Raw genomic sequence first — 18474 nt, 5'->3', positions numbered from 1 at the left:
ATTTTTGCAGCGCTTACATACAGTCAGGTGCATAAATATTGGGACATTGACAGAATTTTCATATTTTGGCCTCTGTTCACCACCACAATGGCTTTGAAATGAAACAAACAAGATGTGCTTTAACTGCAGAATTTCAGATTTAATTTGAGGGTAATTACATCCAAATCAGGTAAACGGTGTAGGAATTACAACGGTTTCTATATGTGCCTCCCACTTTTTAAGGGGCTAAAAGTAATGGGACTATCAACTCAAAAGCTATTTCATGGACAGGTGTGGGCTATTCCCTCGTTATTTCATTTATCAATTAAGCAGGTAAAAGGTCTGGAGTTGATTCTAGGTGTAACATTTGCATTTGGAATCAGTTGCTGTCGACTCTCAATATGAGATCCAAAGAGCTGTCACTATCAGTGAAGCAAGCCATCATTAGGCTGAAAAGTCAAAACAAACCCATCAGGGAGATAGCAAAAACATAAGGTGTGGCCAAATCAACTGTTTGGAACATTCTTAAAAAGAAAGAAGGCACTGGAGAGCTCAGCAACACCAAAAGACCCGGAAGACCTCGGAAAACAGCTGTGGTGGATGACAAAATAATTATTTCCCTGGTGATGAAAAACCCCTTCACAACAGTTGGCCAAATCAAGAACACTCTCCAGGAGGTAGGGGTATATGTGTCAAAGTCAACAATCAAGAGAAGACTTCACAAGAGTGAATATAGAGGGTTCACCACAAGATGTAAACCATTGGTGAGCCACAAAAACAGGAAGACCAGATTAGAGTTTGCCAAACAACATCTAAAAAAGCCATTACAGTTCTTGAACAACATCCTGTGGACAGATGAGACAAAGATCAACTTGTACTAGAGTGATGGGAAGAGAAGAGTATGGAGAAGGAAAGGAACTGCTCATGATCCAAAACATACCACCTCATCAGTGAAGCATGGTGGTGGTAGAGTCATGGCATGGGCATGTATGGCTGCCAATGGAACTGGTTCCCTAGTATTTATTGATGATGATGTGACTGCTGACAAAAGCAGCAGAATGAATTCTGAAGTGTTTCGGGCAATACTATATGCTCATATTCAGTCAAATGCTTCAGAACTCATTGGACGGCGCTTCACAGTGCAGATGGACAATGACCCGAAGCATACTGCAAAAGCAACCAAAGACTTTTTTAATGCTAAAAAGTGGAATGTTATGCAATGGCCAAGTCAATCCCCTGACCTGAATCCGATTGAGCATGCATTTCACTTGATGAAGACCAAACTGAAGGGAAAATGCCCCAAGAACAAGCAGGAATTGAAGACATTTGCAGTAGAGGCCTGGCAGAGCATCACCAGGGATGAAACCCAGCGTCTGGTGTTGTCTATGCGTTCCAGACTTCAGGCTGTAATTGCCTGCAAAGGATTTGCAAAAAAGTATTAAAAAGTGAAAGTTAGATTTAGGATTGTTTAGTTTGTCCCATTACTTTTGGCCCCTTAAAAAGTGGGAGGCACATATAGAAACCGTTGTCATTCCTACACCGTTCACCTGATTTGGATGTAATTACCCTCAAATTAAATCTGAAAGTCTGCCGTTAAAGCACATCTTGTTTGTTTCATTTCAAAACCATTGTGGTGGTGAATAGAGGCCAAAATATGAAAATTCTGTCAATGTCCCAATATTTATGCACCTGACTGTATGTGGTACCTGATTTTTAGGTATCTGTATAATTTTTAATGTGATTTTTAATTATATATTTTTTTATCTGTATAATTTCATTACATATTTTTTATTATTCTATTCATTATCTTATTTATTTACCATTCATCCATTTAGTTTTTTTACATTATTTTTACATATTTTCATTTATGATATTATCTGTTGTTCAATTAAAAGACGCCCTATAAATGACCAACGCCTTACATTCTTTTTATTTTCATCTGGATTATACTCAAGCTTCTTTGTTATTTATACCAGTGGACATTTTTTCATAAATGTTGCAACTGCTGATGTTACATTTATATACTACTGGGCCATTATGCTAATGTAACTAAATGTTGTTACCTTTATACAAGTTGACTTTTACTTGATTTTATGAGTTATACTTATTGAATAAATATTTTTTAGACACGCCAGCGCAGAATTGTATTTATATGGTTTCGTTTTTGTGTGAGGTAGGCAATTACCTCTTAATTATTCTGCAGCAGGTGTGGTAGTGTTAACTTGGGTGTGGATTGAGCGCTGAGAATATATATTGATTTACACCTCGTGGGTGGCTACACCTACCATCCTAAAATGCAATCTTACAAAAATGAAAAATCACTGCTCCACCCCATTTCATATTTGCCTACATACTTTTGGAAATGAATTTCAGGGAGTTTATTACATTGGGGTAAAGCACCAAGAGTGTGTCTACCTCCACCTATGGGGTGTATCTATTTATTCTTCTACATGAGTCATTATAAATTCAGTATACACGTGTTATTAAATGTATTTAAAAAATCTACATCTATATACTTCGCTGGTTGTGTAACATCTCCTGACAGCTTCCCAGGTATATAGTGTGCTGCCGGGACTCACTGGCATGGGGAAGTGGGAGACTAGGGTCCTTGTCTGTCAGGCTCAAGCTGTCCCCAGCATTAGTTTTTTTTTTTTTTGGTGGCTGGCCTGTCTCCAGCAAGAAGCTAGATATTAAATGTTCTGCTGCTGTCAGCAGAGCAGAGCCCCATGCTAGAAATGGCTGAGAGCCTTTTCTGTCAGCCCAGGGCAGGATACTTAGACTTAGGGCACAAAGCCAGTCAGGACAAGAGTGTTATTTGCTCCTTCTCCATGAAGTCCAGCTGGCTCACCACTCACCTCTGCCTATCATCTCTTGCTTATTTTCTCTTTGCTGACTATCAATTCCTACTCTCCCTTCCACGCTTGCTCCTACCTCTCCTGTTTTACACTGTTCCCTTTCCTCATGGCTCTTCCTCTCCTGCTTCCTCAACACCTTGCTTTCCTCACTATCCCCCCCCCCCCCTCCTCCTTCTCTCTGCTGCATCCAGACTCGTGTATGCGTAGTCTGGATTTGCGATGGGTGTGGGGCAAAGGAATACAGGATTTCCATCTACCCTCCCAAGCATCAAAGACTTAGCATTGACCTGGGAGTCTTCTGTAAACCTGGGAGGGTAGGCAAACTTGCTCCATTCTTAATGTCGACAATATTAAAATGACAATAATTCATAATTTTATTCATATAACAAAATCACAGAAAGATACACGCCGGCACATTGCTAGTGGAAGATATATTAAACACGCACTGTACAAGTATAAAATGACAGGGGGCGGGATGCATGATACATTACATTCATGATGTGATGCATCCCACCACTCTTCACATTCATGCCGGCGTTAATTACGCCGGTATGCATGAAGAACATCACAAAGGACAGCTCTGTCGGTAAGAGCTGTCCTTTGTGATTGGATACCTCCCAGGGGGAAGCCGCAATAAGAAGCCCATAGGCTTCCAGGCATCCAAGCCCCAGAATGCATCACAATCTGGGCCTTGGTGTATATGAGAAATGCGGTCAAACTTCTGAAAACTGAATTTTCGGGGGTTTGACTGCATTTCTTGCTTTGCTGCATCCCACTCCTGGGCTCCACTCATATGTTTCACTGCATACATTTCAGTTTTACCCTGCTAGATATCATCTATCACCAATATTCACAGCGATAACTGATGATTCTTCTGGTAATTAGCACAGGACGTTTTCACAGGATTAGTGACAGAACAAATATGCCCCATGATAATTTATCTACTTCTTGGTTAATAAAAATCTCCAACTTCCTAACCATTCTCCCAGGTCATGCAGCGATAAGATCTGGTTAATCACATGAAGGCTCAGATTGCCTAACTCCCCCTTAAGCTTTACTTACCCTTCAAACAGTTCACAACAGTTAGAAATTGGCAGAAGTTACTTAAGTCTATTCTAAGTCATCTTTTCAAACACAAATGCATCATGAACAGGTGAATACACTAGTACTATTGTTGCCTACATGTTCTGTTACAGTGAATCCATAACACATGATCTATTTAGCATGCGAGGGCAGTACCCTGCCCTAGATAGAGTGCTAACTTGGTAGGCACAATGTGGAACCAAGGCAGTAATGGAGAACAAAACAGAGGTCATCATATGTAACTGATGATTATTCATAAGACACATCCCACTGTGAGTTTAGGGGCATAGTTTGTACATAAGACTTTGGATAAAACTTCACACTGGTCACCTATATTGGTAGAATATTGCGAAAAGCACAAAACCCATGAATATTGTTTTAGACTCTGTTTTACAATTGTTAGCAATTTGGCACTTGATACGTAAGAGAAAATAACTATTTAGGCTTTGTTTACAATGTCATTTTGTTTCCAATCTCTGACATTGGCTTTTATGATAGCGGAAAACTGTTGTTCACGAGTTGTTTCTTTGTTTCAGCAACCAGAAAGACATTGCTGGAGATCGCCAGAGCATTTTCAGAGAAAACAAAGATGAGGAAATCCAAGAGAAAGCATTTGCTTAAACACCAAGTGTATCCTTTGATATTGCCCACTGCAAATTTACTGCATGTAAAGCATACTGTACCTCAAAACATTTTAAATGTTGAAATGGAACCACTTGTGTTCCTGGGCCTTTGCACACTGTAGGCGTACTTTTTAGTACATCACTCAGATAAAGAACTCTTGATAGTCTAGAATTGAAAGAGAAATGGAAGCGCTTTAACAGATGTATTTTAATATTGAAAATGTCTTAATATAATGTAACATGTTCTGCATGGAGACAGATCCATATTATTGCAACTGAGTCTATTAGTACAGGGCTTGACAAATTTTTCTAAAATCTAGGAGCCAGAATGAAAGTGTAGGAGCCAGACCACCGTCCCAATATAATATAAAAAGTATATATTTTTATAATATATTTTCCCCAAACCAATAAGGACATGTAATTATTGGACTAATTAAGCTAACTGGAATCTTCCAATTAGCCTAATTATTCATTAGGGGAGTGTCCAAGGGGTTGTGAATAAAGTCCTGACATTTTTAACAGAAAAATAGGGCTTTTCCCTGATTGTTATTAATATATGTGAATCTATTAAAATTCACGTTTATCTATTAAAATATAGAGGATGCCAGTGTTAGCATTCTCACCCACTTCTATATTCCAGCAGTACGCAGCCTCCTCTCCCTTCATGCCAGCCTCCCCTCCCCTATAACAGCCTCAGCCTCATCACCCAGTCCTCATTCCTGCAGCCTCCTCCTCTCCTGATACCAGCCTCCACATCCACTCCCCCTTATGCCAGCATTAGCCACATCACCCACTTCCCTATTCCAGCAATATGCAGCCTCTTCCTCTCCCTTTGTGCCAGCCTCCACACCACTCCCCCATGAGTGCCTCCTCACCCAGTCCCCTCATTCCTACAACCTCTTCTCCCCTCATGCCAGCCTCCACACCCACTCCCCTATTCCAGTCTGTCTCCTCACAACTTCTCATATTCCTACAGCATCCTCCACACCCTTCATGTCAGCCTCCTCACATATTAACCTTCCCCTTATGTCAGTCTCAGCATATTCATTCACTTCCCTGTTCCAGCAGCATCCCCCTTCTCCCCTAATCTGCCAGTTAGCCTCCTCACCCCCTCCTCAGCTCATGGCAGCCTTTGCCACCTCACCTACTCCCCACAGCAGCTAGACTCCTCTCCCCAGACTCCGGTCTCCAAGTCCTCTCCTACCTCTGCTGGCTTCTCTCCCCACACTTCTTGCTTGGCTCCTCACCTCAATCTGGTCTCCGGTCAGTGTTGGCGCCTATTTCTCTCAGGCCTGTCATGCGTGATGTCCTCCTGGTGATGTGGCTTTCTGGGCATCTTTACCCATGGGAGCTGCATGGTTGGGCGTCCGGACCTCAATGCTCCTCATGGTGACTGCTTCTCCCTCCCTAGTGTTTGTCCCGGTGTCTGCATGCTAGTTGTTGCTGCTGGGCTCCTCTACACTGCACAATGTCATGTGCGTGCAGAGAGCCAATCAAAGATCACCTGCTGTTAGCGGAGCTGGGCTAATCAATAATAGCTTGACAGCCGGCAGCCTCCTTCTGTCAGCAGCGGCAATCTATAGTAAAGAATTATATATACTTCGCTAGATTGTTTCTGTGACAATTCAAGTGCGCACGGTGCCAAAACAAAAAATTGTAAAATACTTTCCATCTATGCTGATGTTGGGGTTCCGTATACGTCAGTAGGTCTCCGTCGGTAATACTCTTGTTTATATGCAAAACATAAATATTGTACGAGACATAATGGGGTAGATGTATGAAGCCCAGAAACGGTAGCAGCGCACGTTAAGTGCACTGATACCGTTTCTCCCCGATGTATGATCGGGGGTCTGGGCGGTAAATGACAGGGGCGCTATGCGCCCCTGTCATTATCGGTGCTGCTATCTACAAGATAACTGCGCCGACAGCCTGGGCTATGTACGAACGGTCAGAACGTCTGACCGTTCGGCCGGCTGTAGCTGTCGTTATCGACAGCCACAGCCTGGCGTTAGCCTATACCCACAGCAGGGACAGCGCTGTCCCTGCAGTGACGGCTACCGGCTCCAGGGCTGCACGCGGGGATCTCGCGATACTTGCGAGATCCCGCGCATGCTCATTGGAGCCGGCCGGGCCTGACACACATCGCATCAGCACTAGGCTGACGCGATGTGGTCTGTAGCGGATAGCGCCGGAGGGGGGAGTTAACGCTCCTCCTCTCCGGCCGGTGAGATGTTCACACATCGGTAATGAGGCGAAGCAGGAAGCGTTATAGCGGCACTTAACGTGCCACTATAATACATCTACCCCAGTGTATTAAAATAAAATGGGGTAGATGTATTATAGTGGCACGCAAGTATCGCGAGATCCCCGCGTGCAGCCCTGAAGCCGGTAGCCGCCACAGCAGGGACATCGCTGTCCCTGCTGTGGGGATAGGCTATCGCCAGGCTGTAGCTGTCGATAACGACAGCTACAGCCGGCCGAACGGTCAGACGATCTGACCGTTCGTACATAGCCCAGGCTGTCGGCGATGCTATCTTGTAGATAGCAGCGCCGATATTGACAGGGGCGCATAGCGCCCCTGTCATTTACCGCCCAGACCCCCGATCATACATCGGGGAAAAACGGTATCAGCGCACTTAACGTGCGCTGATACCGTTTCTGGGCTTCATACATCTACCCCATTCACTATTAAAACGCTATGTACAGTACACAGAATATCCAACTTATTGCATGAAATATGTGTACATCCCAATGGTCTATAATCAGTTATATGTTCTCATTAGTTGGGACTTGTAAGTATGAATACGTAACGTTTAATGTCTTAGTGTATTGTTAATCCGTATCTCGTGTGCGTCACTGTCTTCTTCCGGTTCAGCATAGTTGGGAAGTAATTTCCAATTTTTTGTTTTGGCACCGTGCACACTTGAATTGTCACAGAAATCTTTTAGTCAGATGTATCTCAAGTATCCAAGGGTGATATTTTTTTGTAGACATTTATCTGCAGCCATTCTAGAGTGCGAGATGCCCTGGACCACTTCTGATCACATTATTTCCATATACTACGCTAGAACTGACGAAGGTCTGCTTCTTCCCATCCTGGATTATCTGGTCGCCAGGTAGCAAAATCTGGTCGCCATGGCATCCTGGCCTCTGGGATTTCTTGAGCCCTGTATTAGTTTTTCAACCGCTGTGCCGCACGGGGTCAGCTCAGTCAGATCCGTAGCCACCTTTACAAGTACTACGGGCCCGGGCAGTGTTGGGCTCTTCTCTTCTGGGAGGCTGGGCCATGACCTATTTAGATGTGGCTGTGTGACATCATAGGTCACGCATGCTGCGTCTGCAGCGCGGAATGCGGGGTCCCTCGGTGTATGTCCCGCTCGGAGGAGGTGCACTGGCTGACCGAGAAGGTACAAGTTGAGGCCACTTCATCATGTTACCTGCAGCTGGGTCAGTGCTGGGTTGCTGTAACCCCGGGGAGCATGGTGTTGCTGCTGCTCGGTGACCAGACATTTTATTGTTCCTGGGTCTCTGCCATGCATAATGTTCTCTCTTACCTCAAGCCTAGAGCGTGTTTTGCTGTGTGGATGTGTGTGGGGCACTCTGCTTTTGGGGTGTAGGCTGAATCTCCCCTTACTCTCTGGTTCGCTAGTGCTGTCCATGGTCGTAGTGATTATTTTCAGGATGACCCATGCAGATGAGGAACAGGGGTGCCAGGTCAGGCTTTATCACTCTGGAAACTGTGATTTTATTTATTGTCTGGTTTATATGGCAAAATCCTGCAAACTTGAATGTGAGATCTAAAATGCTGACAAAATTGCATGTGCATTATATAGGGCTCATTCAGAGAACATTACTGTACCACTGACTTAGTGTTCTACATGGCTAACACTTTTTCTGTGTTCATTTCCTTCTCCGCTCCTCCTCCTCCTCCTTACATATGCTTTTTTATGTAATGTGATTTTTTTTTTTTCGAAATTAAATGTAATCGTTTATATAATTATTGTTATTTGCAATTGACCAGCTATTTATTTTATTTAATTTTTTTTATTTAGTATATTTGTAGATATTTATTTGATTAATTACAAACATAGGTTTACTGTCCAAGTTAGAACAATATAAAAACATCTGTCTATAATCCTTCTTTCTTGTGTGTTATATATCAGATCACCATCAGTACAGCATAATATCGTACATTATCATACCGTTCATAGGTCACGCGCGCCGGATGGTGTGCCTTGGCAATTTTAAAATCTTGTGTAGTGTGCCTCCAGTTGGAAAAGGTTGAAAATTATTGCCCTAGTGCCTAACACTAAACCTAACTGTAATACTTACCGTGGGGTTTCTGTTGCCAGGATTCCGACTGCTGTTGGGATTCTAGCACCGGTATTTTGACCTCCGGAATCGCCAGGATGCCGACTACTTCCCATAGACAGATGTGTGCTCCTTACATCACAGGGAAGAGATTGAGTGCAAGCAGCAGTGGTCCCGAAAATGAAATGGAAATTCATAGTGGACAGAGCGCAGCAGGGAGTGTAGAATGGAAGAATGAACACATTGAGTCAGAACACAGATGTGTTGTGGTGTGTGGAGAAGCATGAAGTTCGCTACAAGATAAATGGTGGATTATCTTTGTTTTTTTGCTTCACATACACGCAGCCTCTGACCTATTATATATTGCTATCACATGCCCTCAGACCTCCTCAAGTACTCAGATTCTACATGTACTTTGAGATTCCCCCACATTCCACTCAGACCTCTTTACATGCTCACCAAATGCCACTCAGCTCCCGATCCGCTACTCAGACTCATAACTCCCACTTTCTAATAATACTTACTGTACCTTCACAGAGAAAAAGAGGGAGCACTTGGCACAAAAAGTACAGCGCACTCTCCTTGTCCTCCCACTTGTTCTGCTGCATTGTACACAGGAGGTCACTTGGTGCGGAATTCAGCAGCTCGCATTCAGTCTTATTCTCTGCTCTATAACACAGCAGTGAATAAGTCCGATTGGGACTCACTGGGCCACCTATTTATCATCGCCCATCACCATTCATAACCCTTCAAAAGGAATTTTTAATTGTCATTAATTTAGTTTTTTTAACCAGTAGTAAGGCACAGGTCGCACTACCCTAGTTACGGCCCTGGTAAAGCATGTGTGATACATGTTCCAAATATATAACAATTTGGTCAACTTGTATACCAAAATGCAAACACATCTTTTGTTTGTTAGGTATTCATCAGAGACGTGTATAGCTAGCTGTTTCCCTGTATCTAACCAGCAACAAAAATAAGGGCCAAAATCTGATCCTAATACACATGACTCCTAGTGCATAATAGCATGATGTAACAATGGTAGGATTAGCCTGTGATTTAGTACCTGGGATCCCCACACCCCAGCTCTTTTAGCCTTCACATAACTGCAGATTTGGAACAGCAGCCTCCACAGCCAATCTTCTGGACGATGTTGAAGGACATTCATGTGGTGAGTTTTACTTCAATGACTTTAATGTTTGTTAAAACTACTCATTACTTTGATAGATGAAGAAGCCATTTTTATTAAAAGTAAATTGACACATTTATGCATGCATTCATTCATTTATACTAGAATTGCAATTTAATTTAACAAGGATGCTGTAATATAAAATATGTCCTATAATTTCATGACTAAATCACCTATTAAAGTTGATTGTAGATGTACTTATGGGAATAAATGGTGCTGTGTTATTTACGCTTTATGGTGTCCTTGGATGCATCCATATATAAATCATGGTCCATAAAAAGGAATGTACTGTGTTTCAGATGAAGATGTCCAAGCAAGGATAAAGCAGCAGAACCATGAGGGGGTAGAAGCACAGAAAGAAGGACAGTCAAAGTTAGTTTAATTATTGTCTTTAACAATCACAGAGTATAGATTTATAATTAATATGACAACTGCTTCAATGCTCTGTATATATTATTAACACATATGTTTAGACCAACAAAGTACCTGCAACATATTACCAGTACCAGGGGTCTGTGTCATACACTCCTGGCTGGCTCCGGTGCAGATCTTTTAGCGTGTATGGAGGGAATCGCATCCAGCTCCACCTTCTGAAGAAACCGCCATTGTAATCAGGCGGAGAAACGAGTCAAGGACACTTATAGAGACATTGCTTGGACCAGTCCTGACCCTCTGCAAACCTGTGGATACTTATTGGATAATACCTGTGGAGACCCGGGAGCTGGATGCGATTCCCTCCATACACGCTACACGCTAAAAGATCTGCACCGGAGCCAGCCAGGAGTGTATGACACAAAGACTATGAGTACACCCATCATTAGGGGGCACAGGCAAAGCTCTTGCACAGGAGCAGCTGCTCATTATATCCTATTGATGCTTGCTTCTTATGAGACTTACAACTATTTTACAAGGAGAAGTCAACAATAGGTACTATTCCTCACTTGATGAAGGACTCTTTATATTGCCTCTAAATAAATGACTAAGAGACTATCAACCTATACTCCATAGGATATATGAACAATTCTTGCAGTATTTAACTGTTGCTACCTTGAGTGAGATTGTGAAAAGATTACGATCAGCTGCTTGATACAGTGGTCTTTAGATATACTATCTTTTGTGCCTACTTGTAGCAGCAAAGCGGGGTTATTTCAGGATATTGTTTCAATATATTCATTGGTATATCTATTTATTGATGGAAGTGTGTGGTGTATGTTTTTATATAAGCCTAGTTGAAGGCTAGGTATTTTATATCATATTATCATTTAAATACTGACTATTTTTTACATCTGTGTCTCAGTTAATCTATGATATCGCGCACCCTCAAGTGGAGTAGATTATTCTATTCCTCTTGCATATATATTTTCCAATTCTAAACCGTTAAGTAGTAACAGAGCTACTTTATTGGGGAGCTGCGTACTATAGATTGTTATTATAAACATTCTAATACTATCTAAATTTTAATGCTCTGTTAGCGCCTGGAGAGTGAGTTTGTGGTTAACTCATTTCGGTTTTTAATTTGCTATAAGTAGATCACTGATAAACCCTTCTGAGTGCAATCCCAGTGATATGTTGGGAATTCATCATTGAAATGTTGAGAATCATATTGAAAGAGGCATCTTTGAGGTTACGATGGATTTTAGAAAATTGAAAAGCGCAGTATGTTTGCATGGCAAGTGAAAGGGCAGTGTTTTAAGATGAAAGCATGCATTTATCGTGGATCAAGTTGGCATAGGAGTGAGAGATGCCGGAGCAGGTCAGTTTGGTGTGCCATGGTTGAAGTTTGGATTGTCGGTGACTATGGGCCTGATTCTGAGTCGGAAACAGCTGCGTCCGTGTCTTCGCCTTTTGATGATTGCACGTTTGTGATTTTATGCATATCCCACTACAAGCCCCTTCCCTGGTATACAGCCATGCATCTGAACGTGCAAGGACTGAGATGCCCACTTTGAGCCTCTTTAGATGCTGTAATACCACTTGGTGCATCTTTAGACGCAATCATTAGTCACACCTTCAAGAATTGTACCAGCCCCATGCTAGGTGCAGATTATTCGTTAGAGTATGGCCTTTAATGAGAGTGATGAGGCATCTGAATTCACATCCACGTTAGTGAAGCGCCTGCTATTCTCCCATAACATGCCCATAAGATGGACCATCTCCGTACGTCCACATAGCCAATGTCGTAACATGACTCAACTATGCCCTGTGCCAGCCCCACTTTCTCAGTACAGACGTCGCATGCATGACGTCCTTATGTAATGCAGAGGGAACTCTGATTTGCTATTCAGACTGCAGAGTGCCTGTTTGGAATGCCCAAAGGCCGCTGCGATTGGCACTACAGTAGCGATACTGGCTGCATGCTGCTGTTCCAGGCACCCTGCTTGCTAGAAGCAAGGGCCGTGGGGCAGCGATGGAGCCACTCACAGAGCCCTCTGTGCGACAGCACCACTTTCACACTTCTAGTTATGGCCCTACACATAGCCACCTCCCAGGAACGCCCAACTGCAACATGCGCACAGACTCTGGACTGTGACTTCGGCAGTGGGATCCGACTCAGAGTCAGGCCTTACATGTGGTGGTTGGTTGAACTATCTACAGCTGAATGAATGTTTTGTTGTAGAAAGAGAGGCTGAGCTCCGTGTGACCAGCAGCTAGTTAGAGATGGTAGGTCACTAGATCTTAAAACAGCCTGTTATTTGATGTGCTGTCAATCCTCAGTGCTACTTTGTCATTTACCAACAGTATTCACACATTTCTAAAGCATCATTATTGAGGGCTCTGTCCTGCCATTACCATCAAATCTGCATTGTCCACGGGCTAGAAGTTTGAGTGATGTGTCCCATTCACTGTGTGCAGCAGTAAATAGGGGGTTAGATGGGAGCAGCTCCGGATAATAGGCAAGCTAGCCCTTATCAGCACTAGATATGTCCCTGGGGCATGACCGTGCATCCAATGTGTTGCAGACACATTCCCTGGCCCATATATTTCCGTAGTAATCAGTCAGACATTGGCCTTCCTTGACTGTTCCACTAGGTACATAAATGCTAATGATAGTTAATAATTCTCTGAGTGTGTTTTGTATTTTCATTGTGTTATCTCCTAAGGCTCATTTACACCCCCCCACATCACCAAGAATATGACTCCATGTTTGCTTAGGTCCCGCAGAAAGTATAATGTAAATGAGTAAAACTTTTTTCTCTACTTCTAGATCCTAAATCCTGCCAGAACCCCTGCACGGACCTGGTTGGCTGATGAAGACAAGACTATATGGCACAATTTTTTTAATCACATATTTTGCTATGTGATGGCAGCAGCCAAATCTCAGAGATTGTTTAGTACTCAAACTGCTTTACAAATAATTGTGTTTTAAAATGGTACAAATTTCTTTTTTTCTTTCTTTTTTTTCTTTACCTGGAGGAATGTAACCGGCCACTGAAATGTCTGTTTACCAGCACAAATTGTAAACATTCATTTATAATACTGATATGCTACAAGGGTTTTCTGTTTTACTGTTGTTTACGTGCGATAAAACTGCCCTAAATAAGCCATTACAGGTAATCTACGGATCATGTGCACAATTTATTAGCTGAATGCTCTGTGCCCTTTTAATACATTCTCAGGCTTGGTGAATAGTGGAAGTTACACCAAGTAATGTGTTTCTGTCAGTACCATGTGAATCGAAAACCCATTCAGTCACAGGCAAGTGCATTGATTTTCTGCAGCCTAATATATGACTTAAGTGCACTAAAGTATTCTACATCTGATTTTCATTTAAACTAATACCGCTTTTATACCTAAATTTCGGGTCTGACCCGGAAGTGCAACAGGGTTCCAAACTGGATCAGACCCGGAATTTAGCCGGCGCCGACCCAGGATATTCCAGAGTCTGCGCCGTTCACACTGGAGTTGGGTCTGCAGTGACCCAGCTCTTCTGGCGTGGAAGTGGACGCTTGGACATGACGTCATCTCCAAGCGTCACTGAAGTCGGCCAATCGGCACGCTCTAGATCATCGTGACCTGGATCGTGCCGTTTACACTGCAGGGTTTCACGGGTCATTCCCGTGTTAAGCCCTGCAAGTTACTTGGGTTGAATTGCCGGGTCACTTGACCTGGGAATCCAACCTCGTTCCCTTTTACACCAAGGAGCAACCTGGGTTAACCCTTCAATAACCCAGGTTTTAGCTCTGGTGTAAAAGGGGTATTACAGATCATAGTCCGCAGAGTCATATATTATTGCAATCCCATAATTTGACTGTTTTAGAAATAAATTTGCTTTTATTTTTGGAATCTGAATGGGACAGTATGGGCTGCGATAACCATTTACCTTAATTTTTAAAAGAATTCTTTAAAGTTGTATGTTAAATAGTAATGCGGAAGTAAGTCCCTGAGGGTCATTAGTGCATAGCGTTAGCGCAGAATTCTTAGTAATATTTATTGATGAAAATAAAAACTATTTTTGCATTATTAAGTTGTGCTTTTGAAAATATTTTTAGACTGGAAATATTGCCAGTTAGTAAATTTACAGCAGAATGAACCTTTTCTAGTTTGATTCTCAAAACACTTTTTGTTTTTCAAGAATAACCATTTTTTTCCCACTTAATCTTCTCAGGAGCAATTCTAGGCTCTCAGAATACTTGGGGCCGACCTTGTACAACACTTGTAGTCACACTTGTGCATGGTATAATGTTATAGTTGACAATTATTTTAAAAATGTATGTTTTTAGCTATACTGGCATATACCAATTTATGTATATCAGTGGTTAGAAATAAAATGTAGTAATTTTAATAAAAAAAAAAAAAATATTTGAAATTTTCTCTTGAAACTCGGGGTTACGCCTTCTGTAGCAGGGCCTGGACACACCATTGCTACTTTTCCATCACAAGATAAAAAGTTTGGATATCATTCAGAGATGGACGCAGTTAGCATCGCTGCTAAAACTTTGTACGAAGCGGCTGTGCTAAAAAATATGCAAAAGCAGCAGGAGGCATCTTGAATTGAAAGATGCCCACTGCTATTTTCTGTGATCCGCTGCTACGTCTGAAGATGCATCGGATGACCATCAGAAATGTCCGGTTAAATCACGCAGATGGGGCCAGTGAAGCTGTATCCAAAGATGCAACCACTGGCTTCAGCACACCCAAAAAACAGGACTGAGCGCTTCCTGTTGCTGTCCCCAAACGCCAGTAGCATGTCAATCTTGCTGTGACTTTCGGTGGTTTCTGCTGTCTTGATAGGAGAGGAAAATCCCAGAAATTCTCTTTAACAGAATCCAAATGCAAACACATGTCCTTTCTGGCGCAAGTTCCCCCAATTGAGTAGTCGGTACCACCTCTTCCAAATAAATAGTTTATTGAAGATTCGTAGTATGCCATTAATACAAATGTGTATTGATTGTCTGCTACAGCATGTGATAAACTTACTTAGTATATGCAGTTTATCACATGGTGTACCAGATTATCAAGACACGTCTTATTGTCATACTACGAATCTTCAATAAACTTTTATTTCGACTGGCAGACTGGAGGTTAGCTGTGCATAGGGATGTCTTTCCCCGACATTCACAGCTTTATTTAAAATATCTCCAGCGTACATAGGCTCACAAAAGTATTACATAAGTAAGTGTGTAAATATGTCTGTGTATACACACACATTTGTATTCTGAGTTTAGTGATTCTTACTGGATCACATTTCCAAAGCTGGTGAAGGACAGACTGTACATTGCATTTCACTGTAATAATGGAAGATTGTTGATGTTTCTAATAAACTAGGCATTGTTTTCTAGTCTCTTTCACAGCTACAAGGCAAATAGAATCCATTATACCTTCTGTAGTCTAAAATTTCTCAGTATTCTGCCTGCTGAAAAACTGAAACAAATTTTGTAGATTGCCATCTAGGACATGAACTGTGGTAACAAAAAGCTTTTCATTCACTATCTATCTCTTCACACTATAAGAGTGTATATTTTTGTTATAGGAAATGCCATAACACATGAATTAGTTCATTAGTGCTGTCCATACAGGTAATTAAAGAGAAGATGCCATCATTGTCGGTGTATGGACTTCATGCTGTGGTCGTAATATTGTGATACCCATACATGAAATAGGACTCAAACAGTTGCAATTTAAATATTGTGATGAAATACTGGGTTGCACCAATGTCGTGTTAATGTGTAAAAAAACAAAAAAACTTTAATAAAATTCAATATTTATATTGCTGAGCAGTTATGATTAATTGTTTTTGTTTTTTCTATAATTATTACTGCAATGGCTTTAGCTGTGACAAACAACACTGTGATCAATGCAGCAACAAACACGTAAAGGCCAAATGGGCACAGATCAGCAATTTATTTGGTGGTAAATTAACCTTGTTGCTAATAACTGCACTCACAGGGCAGTCTCTGCCAGTATGGCTCAGAGATAGTATTTTGGGTAATCGATCTGTGCTGTTCCTGTATGAATTATACAATTACTACCTGTAGTTCTGTAATGTCCAGAATGTCTTCACTGTTACATGGAACATGTATGGAGGAGCGAGTAGCAGAGACACAGACACTATGGGCAAAATACAGAAAAGAACGTTTTTATAATATTGCGCTGTAGGTTGTTCCAGCACCTTCAATTGTCGAATTCTGCCGATGTTTTTCAATGACATGATTCATACATGCAAAGAAAAAACAATGGTGTAATCCAGTTTTAAAAACAAAAGTTTTGCACCCCTTGTGTCAATCTACACAGAATGGGGTGAGAGAGTCCACATCCAGAGGGTCTTTATAAGGTCCAACTCCCATCAAAGGCACCAAGTGTGCAAGACTGTACATCATTCAGTGAGGATGCTTACTTGCAAAAGGTATGGTATATGCATATAGTGGTTTCTTTATGCCCTCATCAAAAGTCTGATATACAGGACCATGATCCTCAAATCGAGATTATATATATATACATATATATATATATATATATATATATATATATATATATATATATAAATATATATAACCAGTGTCAGGAAAAAAAAAAGAAGTGATCAGATGGTGTGGATAATTCAATAAAAATTATTTTATTAGATAAAAACACAATGGGGCAAAAAAAAACATTCGTACCATTTATGAACAACATGAAATCCACTGCAGTAGATGGAACCCGGGTGTCAGGGACCCGTACCCAGTATCCCTGATGTGGGGGTGCACCTCTGCTATAGAGAGAGCACAGTAATACAAATACCTACTTACGAAACTGCCACCACCGATGGAAACAATTTAAAGAGGCCACCGGTCCTCTATTATCTACATAATTGCACAGGCTCGGAAACAAGGTTCCCACGCAGTTAATCTTTTGCTTAACCTCTTCACAATTGCGCAGACTCGGCGTCCCAGACAACCACACAGTTCGCTGAGATCAACCCTCTGCTTCCCGTACTTAACAATATGTGTAGAGTCACTAATAATCTCTTCAAAGACTAGGTTTCAGAGCATATATGAAATAAACTAATAAAGAATACTTTATTTACACAAAAGGTAGTACAATGCTTAAAAAAGAATGTTACAGAGAAAAGAATGGTTACAAAGGTACATACAGCAATATAAAATAAAAATGGTAGAGGTAGACTTACAGAAAACACGCAGCGTTAGAAAACATGCAGCGTTCTGCCCAGGAGGAATGGTAGGAAATGCAAGGAATGCAGGTTAAACTTCAATGCGACAAATTGATCCCCCAGTTTGAACACAGGGCTTCAATCCCTTTTATTAGAAGAGCATCACACCTCAAGTGACGTCATCCCAGTCCACTCTGATTGGTGGGTTACATAATTGGAGGGCAGGAACCTCCCAGCTAAGTTTAAATCCCTTTAAATTTAGAACAGAATAAGCTTAATAACTTCCCCTGTGGATGGACTACCTATAATATGGGGTGTTCATCATACTGGTCCATATTTTATCTGTTATAAAAGTGTAAATATGATGTGGTTGTCATAGAGCATTCCTGAGATATATCTTCAAAACTGTTTGTCTCAGGGATCTGGGAATCGCACACAACCTGGATATGGAGTCCAGTTATATGTATATAATTTCCCAAGCTTCCAGCTATCACTGATACATCCATTTTATCTCCTAAACCATCCAAATATGACTGATCTTTGATCTGCCATATCGCATCACACCTGAATGTCAGCCTGGTTACTCTTTGTTGTACACCCACTATGGTGCTTGCTTCCTATAGCTTCAAACACAAAGGGATGAGCAACCCACATGTCCTGGTGACAACGTTATCATAATTGAAAGGAAACACAGATAGGCTCTAAGCTAGACAAATCTGTTTATCTCCTTACTTCATTAACAGGCTAGTGGGAACATGGCCTGTCCCTGTTAATTTCATTACCTGGGCAAGCAATACTTTAACCAAAAGGCTTCCTGCCTTGTAAACTTCCAAGAATAATTATCAT

At 41.6% G+C, this 18474-nt stretch overlaps 1 protein-coding gene across 4 annotated transcripts in view; it reads left to right on the top strand.

The window, feature by feature from the left end:
* Positions 1-16251, top strand: part of CUEDC1 (CUE domain containing 1) — a 165613-nt gene extending 149362 nt beyond the window's left edge. For all 4 annotated transcript variants that reach the window (XM_088442106.1, XM_088442107.1, XM_088442108.1 and 1 more), the window contains 4 exons: positions 4454-4547; positions 9964-10022; positions 10340-10412; positions 13246-16251. In XM_088442106.1, coding sequence (XP_088298232.1) covers positions 4454-4547; positions 9964-10022; positions 10340-10412; positions 13246-13252 — 233 coding nt within the window. In that variant the 3' untranslated portion in view covers positions 13253-16251. The remainder of the gene's footprint in view (positions 1-4453; positions 4548-9963; positions 10023-10339; positions 10413-13245) is intronic.
* The last annotated feature ends 2223 nt before the right edge of the window (positions 16252-18474 follow it).

Source organism: Taudactylus pleione, unplaced genomic scaffold, assembly GCF_031769625.1.
Source record: "Taudactylus pleione unplaced genomic scaffold, aTauple2 ptg000305l, whole genome shotgun sequence".
In the NCBI taxonomy this organism is placed as follows: domain Eukaryota; kingdom Metazoa; phylum Chordata; class Amphibia; order Anura; family Myobatrachidae; genus Taudactylus; species Taudactylus pleione.
Note: the sequence above shows the minus strand (reverse complement) of the source record. Positions and strands in the feature narration are given on the sequence as shown.